We start from the raw sequence: 22,420 nt of genomic DNA on the forward strand, positions 1-22,420 counted from the left end.
ATTTTGTTCCTCAGCTCCTGTCCTCCAGTGAGAAATCTGCAGCCACAGCTTCAGGGCATTATATGCCAGAAAATTAGGAAGGAGTCAGACCAAAGAAATGTCCAAAGGTGCCTCAAGCCCAGTATTTTGCCTCCAGCAACTGAGAAAGTCGACACCTGGGAATGAATGTGAGAATGAAGCAAGCACAGATTTTCCCTCAGCGTTTCCCCAGCTTCCACCAATGTGCACATCAAGGATTGCAAACGTGTTAGACACTGGGTTCTCATATATATCAGCCTGCAGTGGATTTCACTTTCATGAACTTGTACAGTTTTATTTTGAGCACACATTCAGATACCATATTGAAGGAGACAAACCTTCACATTGGTAAAAGTTATCGCCCTGCTGGCTATGACTATGGTGGCAAATTCTGCTTTGTTTTGAAAATTTCAAGTTAAGCTGTCCACCACTTTCTCAACTTATCATAGGGAAGAGTTATTGCTATGAAATGTTAGGGATAACATGAAGTAGAAGAATTTCAGAAAATCAGAAGAGTAAGAAAAGCTTTCCTGTGAAAAACTCACATATTTTCCTATTGAACAGGATCAAGAGTTCCAGAAAACTAACTTTAAAGTCCCCTGGGCAGAGATGGAAATTGTCACAGGTTTTGCAGTCTCGTGTGTATGACAGATCCGTGGCTTTGGAACAACCAATTATTACCAGTTCAGCTGAATTCCAGGGCGGTAATTCACCCCCTTGTCACAGGACAGACCCACCTCCTCAGCTGTCCTCTCTGAGTGGATTCCCAGAGCTCCACCTCTCGGGATGACAAACTCCAAACATTTTTATCTCTTTCCCACTGTTTCAGGTACTGTACTGAAATCATTGAAGACAAAGCAATTGGAAGCAAAACACTCTCCTGCCCTGCTGTGCTGCAGTTATCGGATCCTCACCAACAGTGCCAAAATTCTCACATCCAAATCACCTTTTCACTGCAGAATTGCTTGGCAGCTACACACAGAATGTGATGCTGCTCTGATTATCCGCCTTTCACAGAAAAGCTTAAAAACCACTTTCATTCCCCAAATAAAAACAACCACCTCATGTACATTTTACCTCTCCGTTTATCCCTCCTCCGCTGATGAGAACTCCTGCACATTCCTGCCTTCCTCAAGTTAGATCAAGGTCTCTAGTGCTAAAGTGCCAGGGGCAGGTGGAGAGAAAGACCTTGATCATTTGTATGGTCTTAGAACTAGAAAAATCAAGTTGAATAAATGTCATAGTTGAGGAAAAAAAAAATAATTAGAAGATGATATTGTGTCAGCAGCTCACAGGACTACTCCCGCCCCCCAGTCACATGCGAGTTGCCAAGATGAAATGATATGGCCTTATCCTCCTGTTTTGTTTGTTTTTGCTTGTTTGTTCGTGAGGGCTTAGTTATACTGAATAAACCTCTTGTGATCAAGGAGCATCCATAGCCAGAGGACTGACCTGGAAGAGTGATGCCAGAAACCAGAGCAGGGAGTTCCAGGGTGTCACTAAGGACACTGCCCCAGATCAGAGTTTGTGGATGAGATGGTTCTGCCCCCTGTGACAGTTAACAGGAGGCAATCACAAAAAGAAAGCTCCACATGGACTATGGATCCTCTCCTTTCCTTGGATCTCCTCAAGTGATTCAACTGAAAGGGATAATTTGACTCCAATAACATTTTCCTTCCAATTAAATCCAGGTTAAAATACGTTCACACAGAACTTCAATAATGACCAGAAAAGATAATCAGACAGCAAAGTCACATTACTTGGTAGATTTATTTTTATTTGTTTTAAAAATCTTCTCAAAACAGCTGGACCTACGTTCTGGAGATACACCTTCGTGCCATGTCTCTTGTAGATAGAAAACCAGGAGTCACAGAGGTCATCCTTAGTAACTTATAGAGAATATATGCTGAGCATCTGTGTACATACATACCTGAACCTTGGGATTTTATGCCAGATAGAAGAATATGTGATACCATTCACCGGCAGCATAGAGCTGTAACTGCAGCTCTCAGAATAAATCTTGTTTTGCACAAGAGGGCTGTAAGCTGATTGATGGAACTGAAATGGTTGGAAACAGCTTACTTTTTTTTTTTTTCCTATGTTGTTTTAAGCATAGATCACTTCTACGAACCCACTCCACACCTGTCTGAGTGGACACTAAACAGCAAAATGGAGGGAGAGGCAGGGAGGAGCAGGACTATAGCATCTTCACCTCAAATTCCTATGAAGTGCCATGGGACTACACCCCTTTGCCTCAGTGATGAAGCTGAGGACAGAGCACTGTGTGAATACACATGGATTATTTTGCAGAAACTGTTTGCCATCTAGTGGTTTGTCAGCCTCCCGCAAATAGAAATTTAAAAAATAATAAAGAACTGGAGGTCATAATGGTGAAAAAAATACATGTTTCCCAATATGCTTGAACCTATAAAAACACATAGGAAAGATGAAGCTCCTATTGCAAAATGTTTACTGTTAGAAGGAACATGTTGTGGAGACAAGCCAGGAAAACTTGCACACAAGCAATGTGAGATTCCAGGAGATGTCAGGTATACACCGTTAAGAATTACTGTCTTTTATTTCAGTCTGCTACTTTCCATCCAGGAATAATTTGCTGCACCACTTTGTCCATGATTGCCCACCCAAAAGCGTGCATTATATAGAAACCAGGAAGGAAATAAAGGAAAAAAAGGAAGGAGGGTAAGGGGCTGGCAGGGACCTGGCAGCTCTGCAGGGAATCCGGGCATGATACCAAGGCAACAGGAGCGGTCACTTCATGGCCAAGGAGCCAGGATGTGGAGCAGCAAACCAGGGTCAGGACTGGGCTAGGAGACAGTAGTCAGGATCAGATGGAAATACAGCTGCATGAAAGGCCAGCACAAAGCCTCAGCTTAAAAGTGGCTCCCAAGGGAAAGGAGGGGCAGCCCCTCGCTTCTGGCTTTTTTCACAACAGCTCTTATCAGTGGAGGAGCTGACCTTGGACTCTGCCGATGAAACTTCTCCACGGGGTAATGCACTCCGGGCAATGGCAGTGCGAGGGCTGCAAACGAGCTGTGGAACGTGCTGAACATGGGGGTAGAGTAGGTTCCTGGAAATGGGCTTATTCATGAAAAGGACATATGAATGAAAATCCCACATGAAAGGAGATTGAAACAAAGTCCAGAGCGTACTGTGTTCAGTTTGGGGGAATCAAGAACTCTTGTTGTTAACTGTGGCTTCATTAGTGAGAAGCAACAATCTGGTTGCTTCAATCTAACTGTTTGCCCGTGTTTAACACGGGTGAATTCAAACTTGCGTATGCATAAATGACTCAGCAGAAGAACCAGGAGAATTACACAAGAGTTTTCTGCCTTGTGAAAGTGGACTTATAAAAACAGAGCCTAAATAAAAGGGCTGGAGGGGGTACGACAAATAGTGGGGTGAACATCAAAAAGAACAGAAAATATTAAACTCATGGGCAGCACTGGCCAAGGAAAAATAAGTATCAATTATCCTATACTAAAAATTAAATTGATAAAATGAACTATCTGAAATAATTGGGCTCTCTACCCTTCCAAGGAGTGAAATTTCTGTACCTTTTTTTGTCAGTGAGGTTAATACCACCAAAAAACCTTTAAGAAACAGATAAATAGTTTACATTTAGTGACTTGAATTGCATGTGACAGCAAAGGTTTAAATTGGAAGGTCCAGAGGGTCCCTTTCAGATTTATTTCCTGCATTAACCATTAATTTATGATGAGCAGCCTTCTGGTTAAAGTCAGACTAGATTATCTGATGCACTCTTTTGACCGTACAATATTAGAAATCCACATAACGCTGAAGTATTTAGCTATATACTGCCTTACATATATGCATATATGATTCGATGCTGACCTGACAATGCTGAAATAAACTATATCCTTTGCAGCCACATTCTTTGGTGTTGCAAAAGAGAGAAACCTAATGAAACAGAGCTCTGCATGGGTGAGAGGATACCAGCATACAAACTGAGGATCTGGCCTTCTGCTGTTTATTTCAGTGACTGTTCTATGATATGTTCCAGTATGCTGACTGTATTTATGTAAATGTATGATTTAATAAATATATACTGTGCATTGGTTTCAGTTATATTTAACAAATGTCACTCTATGAAAAGAGTATTTGAACAAATGCAATTACTTTGCTAGTAATCAAAGAACAACTGAAAGGGATTCTGCTTGTATTACACGGTCATAACCCAGCTGACTTCAGTTACTTGGAGCCTCCGTGATGGTTATTACAGAAATTGCCTACAAAAAAAAAATGGTCCTCCACCTGCCAGCTGAAATTTAGAGATACACTATGCATCTAAGTAACTGTAACACTTCTAAAATCCCGTCTTAAAGGTAAATGGGGACAGATGAATATTTGTTTTATAGAAAGAATACTAGATTATAAAGGATAACAACAATAAATAATTTTTCCAGAAAACTGACACATTTAAGTCACTTGGTTTATGGACAGAAAGTTTGGTGGCTCTTTACCTTTCCACCACAACCTTCTCCTTTACTTAAAGAAAATACACCAGTGTAAATTAGATTGTATAATGTCATCTCCCTCATTGATCTGACTCTGATGCAACAAAAATATACACCTGAAATCCTAAGGCATCAGGAAGAATCCTGTGTACCTAAGAGCACTAGAAGTAAACAATTCTTCCTTTTCCCCATTTATTTCCACCCCTGTTGGAAAACATTATTTCAAAGTAAATACCGTATTTTTTATTTTTTTCACTCTCCAATCTAAGTATGTTAGGATGATCTACATAACAACATAATCAGATCTTGTAGGCTGATGTGTATATTGCGGGGAGATGACTTAGGTCTATGCGTGGTCTGTACAGCTGAGGATATCTCAAAATTTCTATACTGATATTTGAGTTCTCCTCCTGCTAAAACCTCTGATATCTTTGCCGTCCATTTGCTGCTGGCTGGGATTTAGAAGTTGATCTTCTGACAGAAGAAATAGCAGTGAGGACCTGGGAACTTCTCTGTGATCCTGCGTGGCCAGCACAGAGGATAGCTGAGAGCTCTGAGCCACCACCACCACCATCACCACCATCACCATCACCACCACCACCACCACCACCATCACCACCACCATCACCACCACCACCACCACCACCACCACCACCACCACCACCACCACCACCACCACCACCACCACCACCACCACCACCACCACCACCACCAGCACCACCACCACCACCATCTCCCTGCCCACAGATCCTAATCCACCACACATCAGGCTTCAAAAAACACCACTGCGGATTTATTAACAACTCCTTGTGCCAGCAGTGCCTCGAAATCCCCCCCAGCCGGAGCCGGGGCGGGCAGTAGGACACCCCGGTCCCTGCGGGACCACCCTCAAGGGGCGGCCGCTGCACCGAGCACCGCCTGGCGCCATCACGGCGCGGCGCCACGCACTTTGCGTAACCCCGCGGCTCCCGCGGCGTCGTCCCCTCCCGACGCCGTCAGCAGTGGGCGGGCAGCGCGCTACGCAGGCGGCGTAAACCCGTACGAGAGTCGCCGTGGACTTTGCCTCCTCTCCGTGCCACAAGATGGCGGCCCCGCCGCCCGCCCGCCTCCTTAGCCTGCTCCGCGCCGCCGCCTCCTCGCCCTCCTGCCGCCGCTGGCTCCTCTCCTCCTCGCCGGCAGCCGGGACGAGGCCGGGCTGCGGCTCCGCTGCCTTGTCGGCCCGGCCCTTCGGCCTCTCCGCCCGGGCGGCGCGCAGGTAAGGGCGGCGGAGCGGGCACGGCTGAGGGCAGCGATCGGGGGCACCCGGCCCCGGGCACTCGGCCCCGGCCCCTGACGAGCCCTGAGGGGCTCGGGGCAGGGCCCGGCTGGGCTTCGTCTAGTGGGGGGCTTGGGGCCGGTGTATTCTGGTGTTTTTTTGTGTGTTTTTCTTTTTAGTAAAGCTCGCTAGATTGGTGGTGGAAGCGCAGCACGTCAAAGGCAGCACAAATCTGAGGATCTCCCCTGCTTGTGGCACAGTTTCCCTTCAGGACATGGGTGTTGTGCAGGGCCCCTCCTGCCCTCAGCCGTGCTGTGGCATGCTCGAGCCCTGTAGGCACCGATATTGCACAGTCCACGGCTACAGATTGGCAGCACTACACATAGTCAGAAACTTGTTTGTGCGTGGCCTCGGAGACCATAACCTGTGTATCCAAAGGTCTGAGCCCGCAGGTAACTTCCAGTATTCAAAATGCACCTTTAAAAGGCAAATTAACTTGGTTGTCAGAGGAGTTTCTCTGACTAAGAGCAGAACCCACAGTGGGCTACCCAGCATCGGGGCAAGCCTAGCCTCTTTCCAGAGGGCTGGGTAGTGCCCTTGCCATCAAAGTCATTTCAACAGTTTGGTTTTAAGCAAACAGTCCTGTAGGTGCTCTTTACTTTGTCCCAGCAGATACTTTTAATAGAGAGAGACAAACAAACCTTGTAGTTCAGGACTCCTGTACAAGGCATGTGTGGGGCCTGTTTAGGTTGCTTCTCTGAGTGACTCTAATGCCTTAATAGGTAGGTCTCCACTAACCTGCCCAGACCATCATTAATGTTGAGGTCACTGAAAAAAACAAAACAAAACAAATAAACACGCTTTGAAAAACACTGTCAGGACTCAAAAAAAAAAAAAAAAAAAGTATTGAAGTTATTGAACAGGGTCAAATAGGATGAAGCAGCTTACTGAAAAGGGAAGACATTTCCTTACCTAATTGTTATATAAGACCAAGAATCCTGCAGGTCTTTCACACAGACTGAATGCAGGCTTGTAAACAGACTAGCCATTTGTTCACACACATTGCACAAGCAAGCATTTCAAATGTATTGTTTAAATAATACATGTTATAATCCAGCTAAATGACTTGGAAGGAGAAAAAAAAATCCTGGTTTCTTTCATACATCGGTAGTTCCTCAATTTACATGCAAGTTATTTTTCTCTAGTCCTACCTTTATTGGGCAATGTATTATTTAAGACCCGGTTCCTGAAATTTGTATAGTCAATGTTAGTCCAGTAAAAACATTCATTCCTCATTGTTTTTACATATAAAATTACCTGTATTTATGTCTAGAGAATGAAGGCCTCATCAGGTAAAATTGTCAGCAGAAGAGATTCTTGTGAGCAGAGGTTTCCAAAGGGGTTCAGTGGGGAGCATTATGTTTTCCTTCCCAGTTTTGTTATGTTTCTTCAGTCTGTTTTTTCCCCGTTTTCCCCACTTTTCATTTTGTGATGAACAGCAGTTATCTAAGAATTTTTTATAGCAGTTTAGATATTTATACAGTATTCTTGGTGTCACTACATAATTGCTGCATGGTTAAGGATTAGTTCAGGTTTGTAACTTCCGTATTCTAAGACTTGTGTAATAGTTTAATGAAATGCTACTGGCAATTAGGGCTGTTGAATGAACCAAAAAAATCTGAAAATAATGGAGTACGTCTCTCCATGTGCAGCAGAAGGATGCAGTTACCTTTTGTTTGTTTGTTTGGAAGAATATGGATGGTACTTAGAAGTCATGGCCGAAGATCCAGAAGGGCACCTCTTTTAAAGGAGGAAAAGTGGCTGTCAGGATTCTTGCAGTACATTTTTGCACAGGAGGGACAGCAAACAGCACTTAGAATTCTTCAGTGCTCTTCAGTTTGTTTGCAGTATGCTTAATTTAGGGTATCTTCGTGTAGGTTGGTAACAATGGTGATAGGACTGTGGCAACCATATGAAGAAATGAATTTTACTTTACAGCCAGCTTAAAAAAAAAAAAAAAAAAAGGTTAATCTAAGCATGAATTGGGATGTTTTATGCAAATCACACAAAATATGTTTGGTTCTTTCTGGTAATCCTGAGGCTATTTATGCTTGCGCAAGACCTGGCATTTGTTTCACCTTAATTTTCTGTGACTGCTTTGCAGGGTGGTGTGTGTGGTTCCCACCCCCCAGTGCAGATGTAGACAAAAAGCCATGTTGCTTGAAACTCATAAACCCTAAATATCATTTCATGTAGATGTGGCTTTTCTTTTAACAGTATCTCCCAGTCATTAAAAAGATCTTTACAGAGTGTGTTTTGAATGTCTGACTGGCCTGATTATTTATTATGTACATATATTTCTGAAAGTATTTTCACCAGTCGGGCTCATGCACAGTAAAGCCTCGGTAACTTAAACTTTTTGAATTAAACTTTCTGACTGTGTGAAGAGTAGCAGAGATGGCAATAGCAGAAAAATAGATCCTACTGGAAGACTAGGAAGGTATCTTTAATGTTGTTACAAATAAATACATTTCAGTTACTAACCCGAGTGGATTAGACCCTGCGGAAGAGATTACTTCCTGTAATATTATTTAACAAAAACTGGGGACTTGAAGATGGTGTTTCCCTTGTTCCCTGCCGCGTGCAGCACCAGTTGGGCACACACAGCCGTGGTGCTGTTCTACAGCTGGCCGGAGCTTGTCTAAAGTTGTGGCTCCAGGACGGGAGATCCCGTTTTTGTTCCTCATTTTGTGGTGGGCAGTGGCCGTTCTGTCTGTTGGGTTAGCTCAGGGTGCTTTGTTTTTGCAGTTGGTTTTCAGCCAGATTACCAGAATGAGTTGACGTGCCCATGCATCATCCTTAGACCAATACAAACCAATACATCGTGTTGACAGAAATATTGTAGTGGTTTCCCTTGGCTGTGTGAGTAGGAGCCTACGCCTTTCCAGATGCAATCTAAACCCATCAGCCTGAACCTCCAGTGAAGCTGACGTTTGGTAAAGGTGGTGGATGTTGTGCTAGCATGTCTGAGAAGTGGGTGCCCATCTCCTGGGCTGTGCTGTGGGAGCACAACAGAGGGGTGAGAAGAAGAGCAGAGTGGTTACTGCTCAAACCTCAGCAGGATGGCTTGCTGGAGGTGCTCCGGTGACATCAGAGGTGCCTGAGTGACATTAATGACATCTTGTAAACATATATCTTCTAAGATTGCTAAATTTTATTGTTTTGCATGCTCCAGTTGAACCATGCAGATCTGCAAGGTCAGCCCTTCATTATCGATTATCATTTTGAAATGAATTCGGAATTAACAGTAGCCTGTGGCTACCCTCCAGAGAATGGGCTGCGGGACGATACAACTAGGAGTGAGCAACTACAGCACCGTAACGCATCGCGGCACCTCCTGCTGCCAGCTGCCTTCCAGTTGTGGCATGTACATCAAGTCTGGAGCAACAAACGTGTTTGTTGTTCAAAACAAACTTCAACTTTAATTGCTAAAATTACATTTTCTTTTATAGGTGGTTCCAAAAATAATCAACCTACTGATGTTTCAGTAAGGCCACTTCTAAATTCTTGTTTTAATATTCATCCTTACAGATTTCCTTATGAGTTTCCTAGGGGGTGACTAGATTTTCAAGCTTGTCTGCTTTCTGTGTCGTAGATCACTCAAAGCCCACAATTATGAAAAAGAGGTAGTGTCAAGCATGCTGTTCTTAAACATGGATTTCACGTTGAAATAAACATGTTGCATTAGCTTCCTTTTTTTCTCTATCTCTCTCCTCTCTTAGATTTCTTCCCCGTTTACCCAACAAGTTTTTCTTGTTTTGCTTTCTTACTATGAGAAAGAGAATAGTCTGTTTAAACAAACAAACTCTATTTTGTTTGCTAGTATGTTAAAAACTTTCCTTTTAATTTGCATGTAACATGAAACACCAAAAATCCCTGTTTTTTCCATATAAAATACTTTAGTCTTAAGAAATTTTTATGCGGAGTACAAGGAAAAAATTTTCTTAAATATACACAATTGTCTGAAAAGCAAAGCAGGAAAACTTTCTTCTAATGTCCATGTTGAAATTTCAATGACCTTTGCTAGAATAAATATTTACAGAGTGAAATCCTAAGAAAACCCTTGCTCAACAAAGCAGAATGCTTTTGGAGTGCTTCCATTATTGTGAGGAGTGAATTAAATTTCGGAGTTGATAAGTTAGAATGCCTTAAACTCGAAGCAGAAGTGGGAAGACCTTAAAGTTGATCTAGCAGATAATGGTGAGAACAAACAACATTTCATAAATGCAAAGCAAGAGTCTCCAGAAAGGTGTGAAGAGAAGCAGTTGAATTAGCTGTTCTATTTGGCAAAAATGCAAATAGAGTGCCTAAAAAAAAATAGCTCTGACTCTCTTTTGGTGAAAGGTGAAGCATCGGGATTCTGCATAGCTTCTAGTGACAAAACATAAATGAGAGGTTGTCTTGTTGTTTTCATGTCTCAGGTACAGCAGTGAACGCCTCTACCTGTAACAGTTTGTAAAAGTCAGTGACTTCCTTGGGTCACTGCGTCTGTGCCCTTACAAGTTGGTGCTGGTTACTGTCGTAGTAGTAGTCAATCAATTTTAAAGGTCTAAACAATTTTTGTTTTGTTCCTTTGGTTTTATTACATGCTTTTCTTTTTCAGCTCAGAAGATAAAATAACTGTTCACTTCATCAATCGTGATGGTGAGAAACTAACGGCCAAAGGAAAACCTGGAGATTCGCTGCTGGATGTTGTTATTGAAAATAATCTAGACATAGATGGTTTTGGTAAGTAGACGGCTCGAATACCGTATTCAGTGTCAAGAAACTATGGTGTTTCTTCAAAAAGTTTATTCAAAAGTATTTTTAAGTTTATTTGTAAAACCTAGAGGTACTTTATTTGGATTCTTTTCCCTGTTATTTTCCTGCAGGTACATAGAATATTTTGGATCAAGTTCTAAAAAAATTATTTGAGGTGAGCTTTGCTTGAGTGTTAAAGGAGGGCAACATGGACAGAGTGCCATCAAGGTGGAATCTGAAAGATCAAAGCAAGGTTTGGGTTGGACAGGACCTTAAAGACCGCCTGTTCTAACCCCCTGCCACGAGCAGGGACACCTCCCACCAGCCCAGGTTGCCCAAAGCCCCATCCAGCCTGGCCTTGAGCACCTCCAGGGATGGGGCATCCACAGCTTCTCTGGGCAGTCTGTGCCAGGGATTTACCACTCTCTGAGTGAAGAATTTCTTCCTAACATCTAATCTAAACCTACCTTCTTTTAGACTAAAGCCATTCCCCTTGTATTATCACTCCACCCCCTGACAAAGAGTCCCTCCCCAACTTTCCTGTATCCCCCTTTAGGTACTGGCAGGCCTCTGTAAGGTCTCCCTGGAGCCTTTTCTTCTCCAGGCTGAACAACCCCAACTCCCTCAGTCCTTCATCTCGGAGCTGCTCCAGCCCTTTGATCATCCTGATAGCCTTCCTCTGGACATGCTCCAACAGCTCCCCGTCCTATTTGTGCTGGAGGCCCCAGAGCTGAACGCAGGGCTCCAGGTGGGGTCTCACAAGAGCAGAGCAGAGGGGGACAATCCCCTCCCTCACCCTGCTGGCCTTGCTGCTTTTGGTGCAGCCCAGCGTACGGTTGGCTTTCTGGGCTGCAAGCACACATTGCCAGCTCATGTTGAGCTTCTGACCAACCAACACCCTAAGGGCTGCTCTCAATCCACTCTCCACCCAGCCTGTATTTGTGCTTGGGTTTGCCCAAGATCCAGGACCTTGCACGTGGCCTTGTTGAGCTTCCTGAGAAGACCCACTTCTCAAACCTCCCCAGGGCCCTCTGGATGGCAGCCCTTCTCTGCAGTGCGTCAGCCACACCACCCAACCCAGTGTCACCCCCCAATCTTGCTGAGGGTGCACTTGATCCCAGTGTCCGTGTCGCTGACAGAGATGTTAAATAGAGCTGTTCCCAATTCAGACCCCTTAAGAACTCCACTCCTCACTGGTCTCCACTCGGTCATTGAGGCACTGACCACAGCTCTTCGAGTGTGACCATCCAGCCGATTCCTTACCCACCAAGTGATCCATCTCTCAAACCCATGTCTCTCCAATTTAGAGACAAGGATGTTGTAAAGGACAAAGACTCTGTGCAGCTCCAGGTAGAAGACATCAGTTGCTCTTCCCTCATCCACCAGTGCTGTAACCCCATCTGAGGAAGCCACCATATTCATACAGCAGTGTATGTTGTCATCAATCCCCTTTTTGTTTTCCATGTGCCTTAGCACAGTTCCAGGAGGATCTGGTCTGTGATCTTGCTGGGCACAGAGGTGAGACTGACTGGCCTGTTGGTTCCATGGTTGTCTCCTTTTTTCCTTTTTAAAACTCTGGGTTAGATTTCCCCTTTTCTAGTCAGTGGGAACTTCACCAGACTGCCACAACTTCTCAAATACGATGGATAGTGGCTTAGCCACTTCATCTGCCGGTTCCTTCCAGGTCCTTGGATGCGTCTTACGAGCTTCTATGGACTTGGGCACCTTCAGGTTCCTTAGGTGGTCTAACCTGCTCTCCTGTAGTGGGAGGTTCTTCATTCTCACAGTCCCTGCATTTGCCTTCCACAACTTGGGTGGTGGGGCTGGAGCACTTGCCGGTGAAGACAGGCTGACATACTTGTAGAAGTTTTTCTTGTTGGCCTTGACATCCCCGGCCAGATTTAATTCTATCAGGGCATTAGCGTTCCTAACCTGGTCCCTGGTTTGTCAGACAAATTTCTCTGTAAAGATGAAAGGTGCCACCTGCGAGATCTTCTGAGCTGAAAGGTTCTGGAGGCAACACACAAATGGTGTATTTCTAACAGTCTCAGGTTAGTTCTGTATTGTTGTGTGATCTTAATTTGTTGTTTGCCTTTTTATAGCAGAAATTTTATGGTATTTGAGAGCTGAGTTGAAGGAAACAACCAGATACGTGCCATGTCGCAGGGAAGAGCAGAAAGGTTGCTGCTTATAAAAAGGGCTGGGGTAAAGGAGGCCAGTGCGCTGGGGGAATTCTAACTCAGTACAAGGTCTGGTCAAAATGAAAACAGGAGGAAGTTATAAAGCCTTTATATTCCTTCTAACCATAGGAAGTCCAAAGTTTGTTCCATGAAAGTTACAGGATTCAGACAGTGCAAAGCCAGCTTTCAGAACAGGTGTTTAAATGAACATGAGTTTATGAAATAATAGTGCAAAATAAAGCAGGAAAGGGAATTACAGTTTGTGTAAGTGAATACATAGCATGGGGCAATTACAGGAAAAAATAAGCACGTTAGTGCACTACAGCTTGAAATCTGAGGTATGTTTCATTGAAGTATGAATAAATTTCACTGCTAGTAATAATCTTTAAGACAATTTACAGAATCTTGTTATGAGTTGTATACATTAGGGGAAGAAGAGTCTTAAAATTCTGTAACATTGTGATAGCTAGCTTTATGTATCATTTTATTAGGTGTATCATACAGGCCTTTGACTAGTCTGCTTGTATTCTACAGCTAATATTCTTCCAGTTTGTGTACGTATCAGACATTTTAAAGCAGTGTGGTAAGGTAGAAAACTAATGCTCTTAGTAAACTCTAAATAATGTCCAAGGTAAATGTTTGACATACTGTAGCAGCCTTTAATTATAACATGCTGCGCCTATTTCAATAATAATTTGATAATGAAGCATCACACTAGGGCAGGGGAGTAATGCAAAACCATGTTCTGTGTTTAGAGGGGAAAAATAATGAGGGAAAAATGTAAAATGCAAATCTTACGTATTTACTTCTAGCACTAGGGGGCATCCCACGTGCAGTAATAAAGATAGAAGTATCTGTGCATGAAGACTTGTAAAACTGTTGTGATATTCAGCTGCACTCGATTCAATTCCTACTGCTGGCTTTACAATTGCAAAAACACCTTCCACTGTTTAAACAAACTGGTTGGTGTGATTTCTTTAAACTTATTTTATTACTCATTACTATTTTCCCCAACATTGAGACACTTAAATTGTTGACGTGACAACTTTTTCATTAATCAGCCTTTAACATTTTATTAAATTCTCTTTCCACGTTTGTTTTTTGTACTTGAAGACATGATACTGGATCTTGTAGCACAACATCACACTTGCTTTGAGTATGTGCTATTGATACTGTTATGAAGTATAACAGTGCAGTGCTTTCTGTGTGATTCTTATGATCTGATGATCAATCCCTGTCTTTACTTTAGTAGCTGAAACATATATATAAATTCTTCTGAAATACGGTAATTTGGAATTTGAGCTTTCTGTTACCTTGCTGTTTTCTTCAGGTGCGTGTGAAGGAACGTTAGCCTGTTCGACTTGCCACTTAATCTTTGAAGACCACATATTTGAGAAGCTAGATGCAATTACTGATGAAGAGATGGACATGTTAGACCTGGCATACGGCCTCACAGACACGTAAGGCACCCTAAGGCTTCACTACATCAAAGAACAGAAAGGAAGGTTTGCGCATGGGGAAGTCCAGTGTTCTTAGAATACCTTAATCAGCTTTTAATGAATAACTGGGTTCTGTTACATGGATAGGACCAGCAAGTTTAACTGTTGTTTTTAACTGTTGTTTAACTGTTGACATTCATACTGATGTCAGTACAGTTGATGAAATTTTAATGCCAATACTGTCAGGTTTTGTAAACTGAAGAGTGGCAGTTTCTAGCTCTTTTGTCTGATGCAGAAGTGTCAGATACTGAAGTGTGACCAAAACCCCAGTTCCTTCACCAAAAACTTTGCCACTGCAGTCCTGTGTGTGAATTTCCTTGTTCTTGTTTCTCTTCTGTTTTCTGTCCCCATCAGTGTGTATCCAGTTAATGTATTTTATGGATATTTTTACGTCAGCGTTTTAGTTTGGGTCAGATCTTTACACAGAACTGCAAAATGGTTGAGGTTGGCAGGGGCCCCTGCTGCCACCCCTGCTCAGACAGGAACACCCAGAGCAGGCTGCCCAGGACCATGTCCAGGCGGCTTTTGAAGATCTCCAAGGAGGGAGATTCCACAACCTCTTTATTTTTTCTATGCTATTTTTTTCTGTGCTAGTGAAGTAACCTTCTGTTCCTCAGCTTCCCTCTGTCACATGCCTTCTGACAGGGGAGTCACAGCCTCGTCACAGACCCCGTCACTCCACACACCTGTTCCTCAGGGCCGCACTGCTTGCTGCTGTGCACACAGCCTATATCATAGAAAATAATCATGAGAGCCATAGGCAGCTACACTGAAAGGTTTCTTAAGCCCTTTCCTTCAGGTTTTAAAACAACTGCTTGTTGGAAGTCTTTGAGGATCTTTCCAGGGATTTCAGAGGGCTTCATACCTGGCCTGTATAGCATTTATTTTTTAATGTCTCTGCAAATAAGTATTCTGAATTAACTCATTTATCTCCTTATACCAACAATGGGAATCCTGCACAAATGTTTTCTCCATAAGGGTATGTTTTCTCTAATTTCAGTCAGATCTTAATTTTTTAGGAGGTTGTGAAAGCAAAGAAGTAAAGCTGAGAAACCTGTTTCAGCTTCATTTTTTTCTTCAACCGTCTTTTTAGTTAAAGGTTTAAAGCAAGGGTGTTTTAGTGAAGAACTGAAAAGCAGTAGAAAGCCAGAGCTCTCTGTTTAAACACTATTTTCTCTCAGATTCCTTCAGACTAAATTAAGTTTTAGACCCTCTGAAGGCACGTGCTGCTTGTGTTAGGTTCTCCTAACATCATATGTTCTTCCTATGGCCAGGGATCTTTCAGGTGTGTGAGAGGAAGACTTTTCTGGAAGAGAGTGCTTTAAGTGATTTTCATGTTTGCCATAGCTTGCCTGGTCTCATGCTGATACAAAGCTTTGTAATGGAGATGTGCTGCCATGCGCTGTCATAAGTCTGAGGATAAAAGTTTTTTTTTCTTGTCAGTGACTCTCTGGAACTGGAAAGGTTTCAACTAGCAGCTGCTGTGAAAGTTAATGCCTCATAAAATGAGGGAATGATTGCAAAAGCTAAAACAAAATCATTTTGAATAACTGTAATATAATGGAGGTTCCTGAAAGTAATAAGATGAGAGGGGAGGGGGGAAAGTAAACCCTGGCAAATTAAATGTTTAGAAAGAATACTGAAGGAAAAAGATTAGAAACAAGAATATTTTTCTACTTTTTAACAAGCTATTTCAGCCTAGCAGAAGCAGGAAGCTTGTCATCCCTGGAAGTCTTCAAAAGACGTTTAGATGTAGAGCTTAGGGATATGGTTTAGTGGGGACTGCTAGCGTTAGGTCAGAGGTTGGACTCAATGATCTTGAGGTCTCTTCCAACCTAGAAATTCTGTGATTCTTCATGAAGAGCTAATAGGTGATGTAGAAGGTGCACTTATAAATAGATACATAAAAGCAAAGGTGTTTTCTTTCTTCTTTTTTCCATTGTCTTTTCCTGGAGATGTTACAAGGATGTCTGTGCACTGGAAGCTTTCTTTTCAGGGGACTTCCTGGAAGATCTGTGCTAGATTTTATGTAGCGTTCATGTTTGTGAATGACTCGAGAGAAGAGATGAAGAGCAAGATGCAAAGCTTGTGTACAGTATTGTGTGACTCTACAGTAAAGTCAGAATCTGGCTGTGACAGCACCTAGAAGGATCTTACGTGGTTGAGTGATGGGAAACAAAATTTGGTGGTAACAGATGCAGATTAATGCATATGGAGAGGCAGGTGGAACAGTGGTAACTTTGCTTACTTGAAATGGGATGGCAGCGAGCTAAGCCTTTTCAGGAATGTCAGTTTAAAGTGTTTTTTCATTTTTTTATTAAAAAAAAAAAAAAGTAAATGGAACATCAGCAATATGAGGTAGGACCAGGTAGAAAAACAGAAAATACTATTATATGACAAAATAGGGATTAACTGTATCTTCATATTTGTACAACTCTGACTTCCTGCCTCTTTAAAGAAAATAGAATGAGAAGAAGCAAAGCCTGTTGAAATGGTTAAAGGCGAATGGCTTTCAGGCAGGAATCAACTAAATCATTCTTTTTCTTTTTCTTTTTTTTTTTTTGGAGGTGGCGTGGTCCAAACTTCTTAGGCTGTCAGGGAAGGGGGGAATCTGGTTAAAGGTCTATAAAATTGTGAGTGCTGTGGATGAAGGTAGTTTGTTTCTCACGGTGTTATTTAGCTCTACCTAATGCTTCATATTATCATGTAGCAGGCTCAAAAAAAGTGTTGTTTCAAATGAAGCTAACTCCATTGTCAACACTACAGTGTACGTATGCAGTTAGCTTTGGTTCTAACTGAAAAACAGAAATTTCAGCCAAATTAAGTCTTGCAAACAAGTATCGTAAATTGCATCTCTCCAGTGGATTATTTTTTAAAGATACTTTTATGCTTGCATATTCACAAGTTGAAGTCTTCTAGCAAAATATATATTTATGCATGTATTACAGTACCTTGAAGCTGATGCATGCAGTCACTTACACTGCTTTCAGGTGTAGCACTCAACCAGCATCTTTAACAGCTGCTCTCTCCGTGCTTGAAAGAGTTCTGTGCACATATTAATGTGGTATCTTTCTTATGATCTCTCTGCCTATGTTCCTATGCTGATTAAATTATTATTCAGCTGGTGACATGGAATATTGTACATCCTTGCTAACACTTAGGTATTCCTAAAAATGAATGCGTATATGTTAAATTGGCTGAGTTCCTTTAAAAAGCTGGGAGTAAGACTCCAATGTTAAAACAGCAGAGAAAGATACTGCACATTGCTGGACTAAAGAAGCAAAACTGGAAGAGAGCATTCATTGTGTGATAATGTAGTGATTACTGAGATTAAATATATTTTTCAAGTTCCTTATATCTGTCTTACCCAACACACAAGCTGCATTAATTCACTTCTTTTTGTGAACATAATGTTTTGATTGGGTTGGTGAATTTGTAGGATGATAAACATGCTTGTCAGGATATATTCCTGTTTCCACAGTGTTATCATCCACTCGGTCATGTTAAAAACCTGATCCAGTTACCCTCAGCTGTAGTTTGCTTCTTTGTTTACGAACTGGTAAAAAGTTGGCAGGCTTCTTTAATGTATGTAATTTCTGGCAAACACTGTGCTAAGCCTGCAAGGAGCGAGTTCTAAGGAGATCAAATTTTAGACTTTTTAAAGACCCTGTAGCTATCGTTTGGACATGGAATAAGGTAGTTAATATGTCCCATGTGGTTCATGTGTACTCTCCATTACCTTATCATGGAGCTTTTTTTTTTTTTTTTAACAATGTTAGTGGTAGGAAGATGCTTCTTAAATACCTGCTTAGGCAGCAGCTGTGTTAAGAGAAGGTTAATGGGAATTTTGTCTTGTAAATAATTAGGAAAAAAAGTCTAGAACTGCAGGTAGAAGTTGGAGGGGGAGGTCAGACTTGGACTTGAACTTGTAGAAAGATACGAGGGATAGAAATGGAAAGAAGTTCCTGATTTCTTCTCAGTCAGGTTGTACATAGCTTTTTTGACAAGCTGTAAAAATTCAACTAACCTAAGCTGTCAGGTGCGTTGTTCAGATGCATGTTCAGTTTTCTCGGGCTGTCTTCGACCCTGGGTGGGTTAGGCTGTGCTTTTACTGAGGTTGTCCTTCAGGTTAATTGCTTTGTCTCTTCAGAGAGGCTGAATTCTCTTGGGAGATCAAGTGTCTGTCCCTACCCTTGACTGTGAACCACTGTAAAAGGAAGGGTCACCATCGCTGTGTTGCCTCAGCAAGTGTGAAGCACTTGGTGTTCCCCTTCCAATGTACTGAAGCCTGTAACCTAAGAGTGTAAATCAGTGACCGTGACTAATGCCACATATCTTTGCATTGATGCAAGCAGTTTACTACTGGTCTTGATTAAGACCGTGCACGAGGGGACTGTTTCTGGATCACAAAGTGTTTGGGATGGCCGAAGGTCCGGGAAGCAGGGCTGGCTGTAAGTACTGAGAGATGTGTGACTGGCTGGAGCTCAAGGCAATGTTATTTCCTTACAGATCACGTCTAGGCTGCCAGATCTGCTTGAAGAAATCAATGGAGGATATGACTGTTCGAGTACCAGAAGCTGTTGCTGATGCTAGACAATCAGTAGATATGAGTAAAAACTCCTAAAAGAAGATACCGTAGGAGTTTTAAAGAAGCTTAATTATTTTTATAACTTATTTTTAAATGTATAATTAAATATGGAAACTTACATAATTGAGTTATTTTATATGACTATCAATACTAGATTAATGCTATTTTAATTTTCTGTATAGAACCTCCTATATTTTTACGCATAAGATGCAATAATACTTCTAACTGATCATTGGACTATAAATGTTAGCAAGTGTATTACAGATTTCATAGAATATTAATCTGCCAAAACCTTTAATGATGTTTGAAAACTGAATCACTTCTATGAGACCTCTAAAACCCCTGGGCATTGCTGGGTTTCAGACCTAGATCTGTTAAAGAGCACAATTTGTAAGACTGCACGGGGTCTGTTTAAGTGATGCCATTAAAGGTGGTGTGCTCAGAACTCACTGATTCACTTTCTCACTAATGATGATACTTCCTTAGCAAGTAGCGGATTTTCAGGGTAGGGATTTTACAAACTTTAGGAACTCATTGGAGACATGACAAATTCTGTCTCACAGAAATACTGTTAAAATCACAAAATCTAGGGGCCAGTAAAAGAATGTGGGCACCTGCTGATTAATTATTGCGGTACGCCACAGATGTGGAGATCCACGTGGCTTAGAGTAAGGGCTTGGAGCTATCTAATGGGAGAGCACAGCCAGAGGAGGTGAATGCAAATTCTTGCCATTCTCTGAAGCTTGGATGGCTGAGCTGGGGCTGAAGAAAGCAGGGTTTGTCAACGTAATGTTTGTTCTGAATCATTGTCTCTTGTTTTTCCCATTTTGAGCTTGTTCAGGAGGCAGCCTGATGTTAGCTAAGGCATTCGGTGTGAAGAGAGTCCTGCATTCTGTGCCTTGCTCCCAAATCGTTTCAGTGATTGATGTGAAATGACTAGGTACATTTTTTTCCATAAATATGCACTCGGTTTCCCAGAGATCCCCATGGTGGGATATCGTGTGGAGTGATGATCAAGAGCCTTCAGGTGGGTCTGGGCTTAGTCATTCTGAAGTAGGGCTAAATGAAACAATGTCTCTAAGACTCGATTAGTTTCTTCTTTTTTTTTGGCCAAAATAATTAAATGAAATGTCTGTCATTAATACAATAGAAGATCAAAGAAGATTGTAGTTGTTACTGTTACGATTTGGGGCATATGCTTATGTCTAGATCATGTTTATTTACATTTGAATGATCAAATGTATTCATCAGTGCTTTAACTGAACTGGTGACAATGACACTTAGACACTGTTTCTTGAGTTATTATATTTACGGGAGAGGGGTAAAATACTATCCAGTGTTGAATATTGGGATTATTTTGAGCTTCATAAAGCAAAAAAATAGTCCCTCTTACAAAAATAGTATTTTCTAGAACTGTATTGAAAATAATAGATGTAGCTTGGAATCCTTGATGTCCTCTCTGAGTAGGTATTCCTTTGTTTTGTGGTGGTCATTTGGGGCCTCCCCCTAAAGCAAGGTATGCTGAATGTGCTCTGCTCAGAGAACTTAATCGTTAGGGGTTTCAAAACTCACTTGGTATCTCATCACATTAAAAATGTGACTTCAGGGTTTAAATTTCCTCACTTTTTGAAAGATGAAGAGAACGAGGTTGGGTAGAAAGGTGGAAATAAATGGAAGAAGTGTTCTGAAGATACTGCTGCTTCCTTTGTAACTGCTGTGAGTTAGCTCAGAAGTTACCCCTCCCACCATAAATTGCCTTCCAGTTTGTGTTGCCTTTATCCTGAGTTCATTCGCATATAGCAGTTCTTACTAAATAATGAATTTTTGATTTATTTTTTTTACATGAGACACAGATCCTTAGCTTCCAAGAGAGAACTCAGGTCATAACCAGATGTACTGTACGTCCTTACACAGGAAAGAAAAGAAATGTGAGGTTTCACTGTAACTGTGGCATTTGGGATGGGGCATGTTTGATTGTGTGGCTTTTTTGTTGTTTTGGTTTGTTTTTAAACTTACAGCACACAGCGCTTCTGCTTGTGGGAATCCTGCAGTGCTTAATGCTGTGTTAAACAAATGTGAAGCAGCCATCATGCAAGCTTTCCTTGTAAACTGAGGCGGTTCCGTGTGATAGCTTCTTGTTAAAAGACTTGGTGAGTCTCCCATAGTGTGCCTGTGGAAGGAATTATGTAGTACAGCAAGGCAAAAAAAAAAAAAAAAAAGACACTTCAAAGCTCATTCTGAATTCTGGAGGTGTCCCATGGTGCATCTAAATGGAAATCTCAGAAGGCAAAAGAGCCGTCACGTAATCCCCAAGATGCGCATCCAGGATGTACTTGTTTCCTTATTGTCAAAATGATTTGCAAATAAATCTTATTTTATACTACTTTGACACACCTTGTTTGTGTGAATTTTTTTTTTGTCCCTTTGAATGATTTCTGGGTGTAAAATGGAACTTCACAGTGGTGCACATTCACATACAGATACGGATTACTGCTCAATGACACAATTAAAGCATCAAAGCTAGCTAAGTATGTTTATTGCCTACTTTGCCCAAGTAAGGATGACAGGTAACTGGCTTGCTAAACACACCCACTTCGTGTTGAAACATTGACTCAGTGGGTCTCTCCTGTCTCTAGTCCCCTCAAAAATGAGGAGAAAATCAGAATTGACTTTGTTCCCTCTGTTTCTAAGCTTCCTTATGTGCTTCAGCATGTGCCTGTGGTCTGGGGTAGAAACAGATCGTGGTGTCACTAGCAGTGGGGAAACTGCCTGCAGCTTCTGCTTGGTGTCTCGGACCTGAAGGCCTCCCACTGTCACACCCCTGCTCATCGTCCTGCCAGGGGAAGTTGCTGTCGCATGGACTGCAGGCTGTCACCACCAGAGGAGAAAGCCAGTCCTGCAGGTGAGTTTGTTACTCTTCCCAGTAAGATAAACTCCTGATTTATAAGCTCACCAATTTGGCTACAGGGCTCCCAAAAATTTAAGGCAGCTACATCCAGACTTACTTCATCTCCGTGTTGGAGGCAAGTTGAAAAGATCTGGTCCAAAAAGGCAGCAGTGAAAGGGGCAGTGCTGCCCCCATACACTGGTATAAACCCTACAGCCCGAGCTGGGCTTGCCCATGGAAAGGACAGGGCCTTGTATGAAAATAGACCACGAAATCCTCAGCCCTGGGGAGGAAAAAGGAGAAACACATCTTCAAGGGAGGAAGGGGAAGAAGAGAAACTCGAGCTGAGTCACGAAGGCACCAAACGGCAGAAAACATTAGGAAGGAGCTGCAGCTGCTGTAGATGACTCATAACAATTTCTCCTCAAATGATCCGAAAAGATAGGAAGGGGGTACGGGGATTTCCTGCGTCGTGCAGAGACGAGGAGCGGGGCTGTTGTCTCCGTGGGTGGCCCTGCATCCGCGTGCTGCTGCAGCCGGGATTGCCTCGGCTCTCCTCTCCCCCGTGCTGCCTGCAGAGCAACAAGAAGCACACGTTGTACGGAAGAAACAGGCAGTAAAGGGAACTTTTGAGGTTAATTTTCTAGCCTACTGGATACCACCACGTTTTTTTAATGAAGTTAAATGTATTTTTTTG

General features: G+C 42.3%; 1 protein-coding gene across 1 annotated transcript; it reads left to right on the plus strand.

Annotated features, from left to right (window-relative positions):
• The first annotated feature begins 5,506 nt into the window (after positions 1-5,506).
• On the plus strand, positions 5,507-21,225 carry FDX1 (ferredoxin 1). The gene is made up of 4 exons (XM_084304451.1): positions 5,507-5,769; positions 10,433-10,557; positions 14,080-14,209; positions 18,758-21,225. The coding sequence occupies exons 1-4, from the start codon at positions 5,597-5,599 to the stop codon at positions 18,870-18,872; spliced, it is 543 nt and encodes a 180-aa protein (XP_084160577.1). The 5' UTR covers positions 5,507-5,596; the 3' UTR covers positions 18,873-21,225.
• Positions 21,226-22,420: the final 1,195 nt, after the last annotated feature.

Source organism: Netta rufina (assembly GCF_964035555.1).
Source record: "Netta rufina genome assembly, chromosome: 1".
NCBI lineage: Eukaryota > Metazoa > Chordata > Aves > Anseriformes > Anatidae > Netta > Netta rufina.

What these genes read in the sequence shown, in the direction of transcription:
- FDX1 (XM_084304451.1), top strand. Translation starts at nt 5,597, where the DNA reads ATGGCGGCCCCGCCGCCCGCCCGCCTCCTTAGCCTGCTCCGCGCCGCC. An exon ending in TCCGCCCGGGCGGCGCGCAG is followed by an intron (nt 5,770 to 10,432) that starts GTAAGGGCGGCG and finishes TTTCTTTTTCAG; the next exon opens with CTCAGAAGATAAAATAACTG. An exon ending in TCTAGACATAGATGGTTTTG is followed by an intron (nt 10,558 to 14,079) that starts GTAAGTAGACGG and finishes TGTTTTCTTCAG; the next exon opens with GTGCGTGTGAAGGAACGTTA.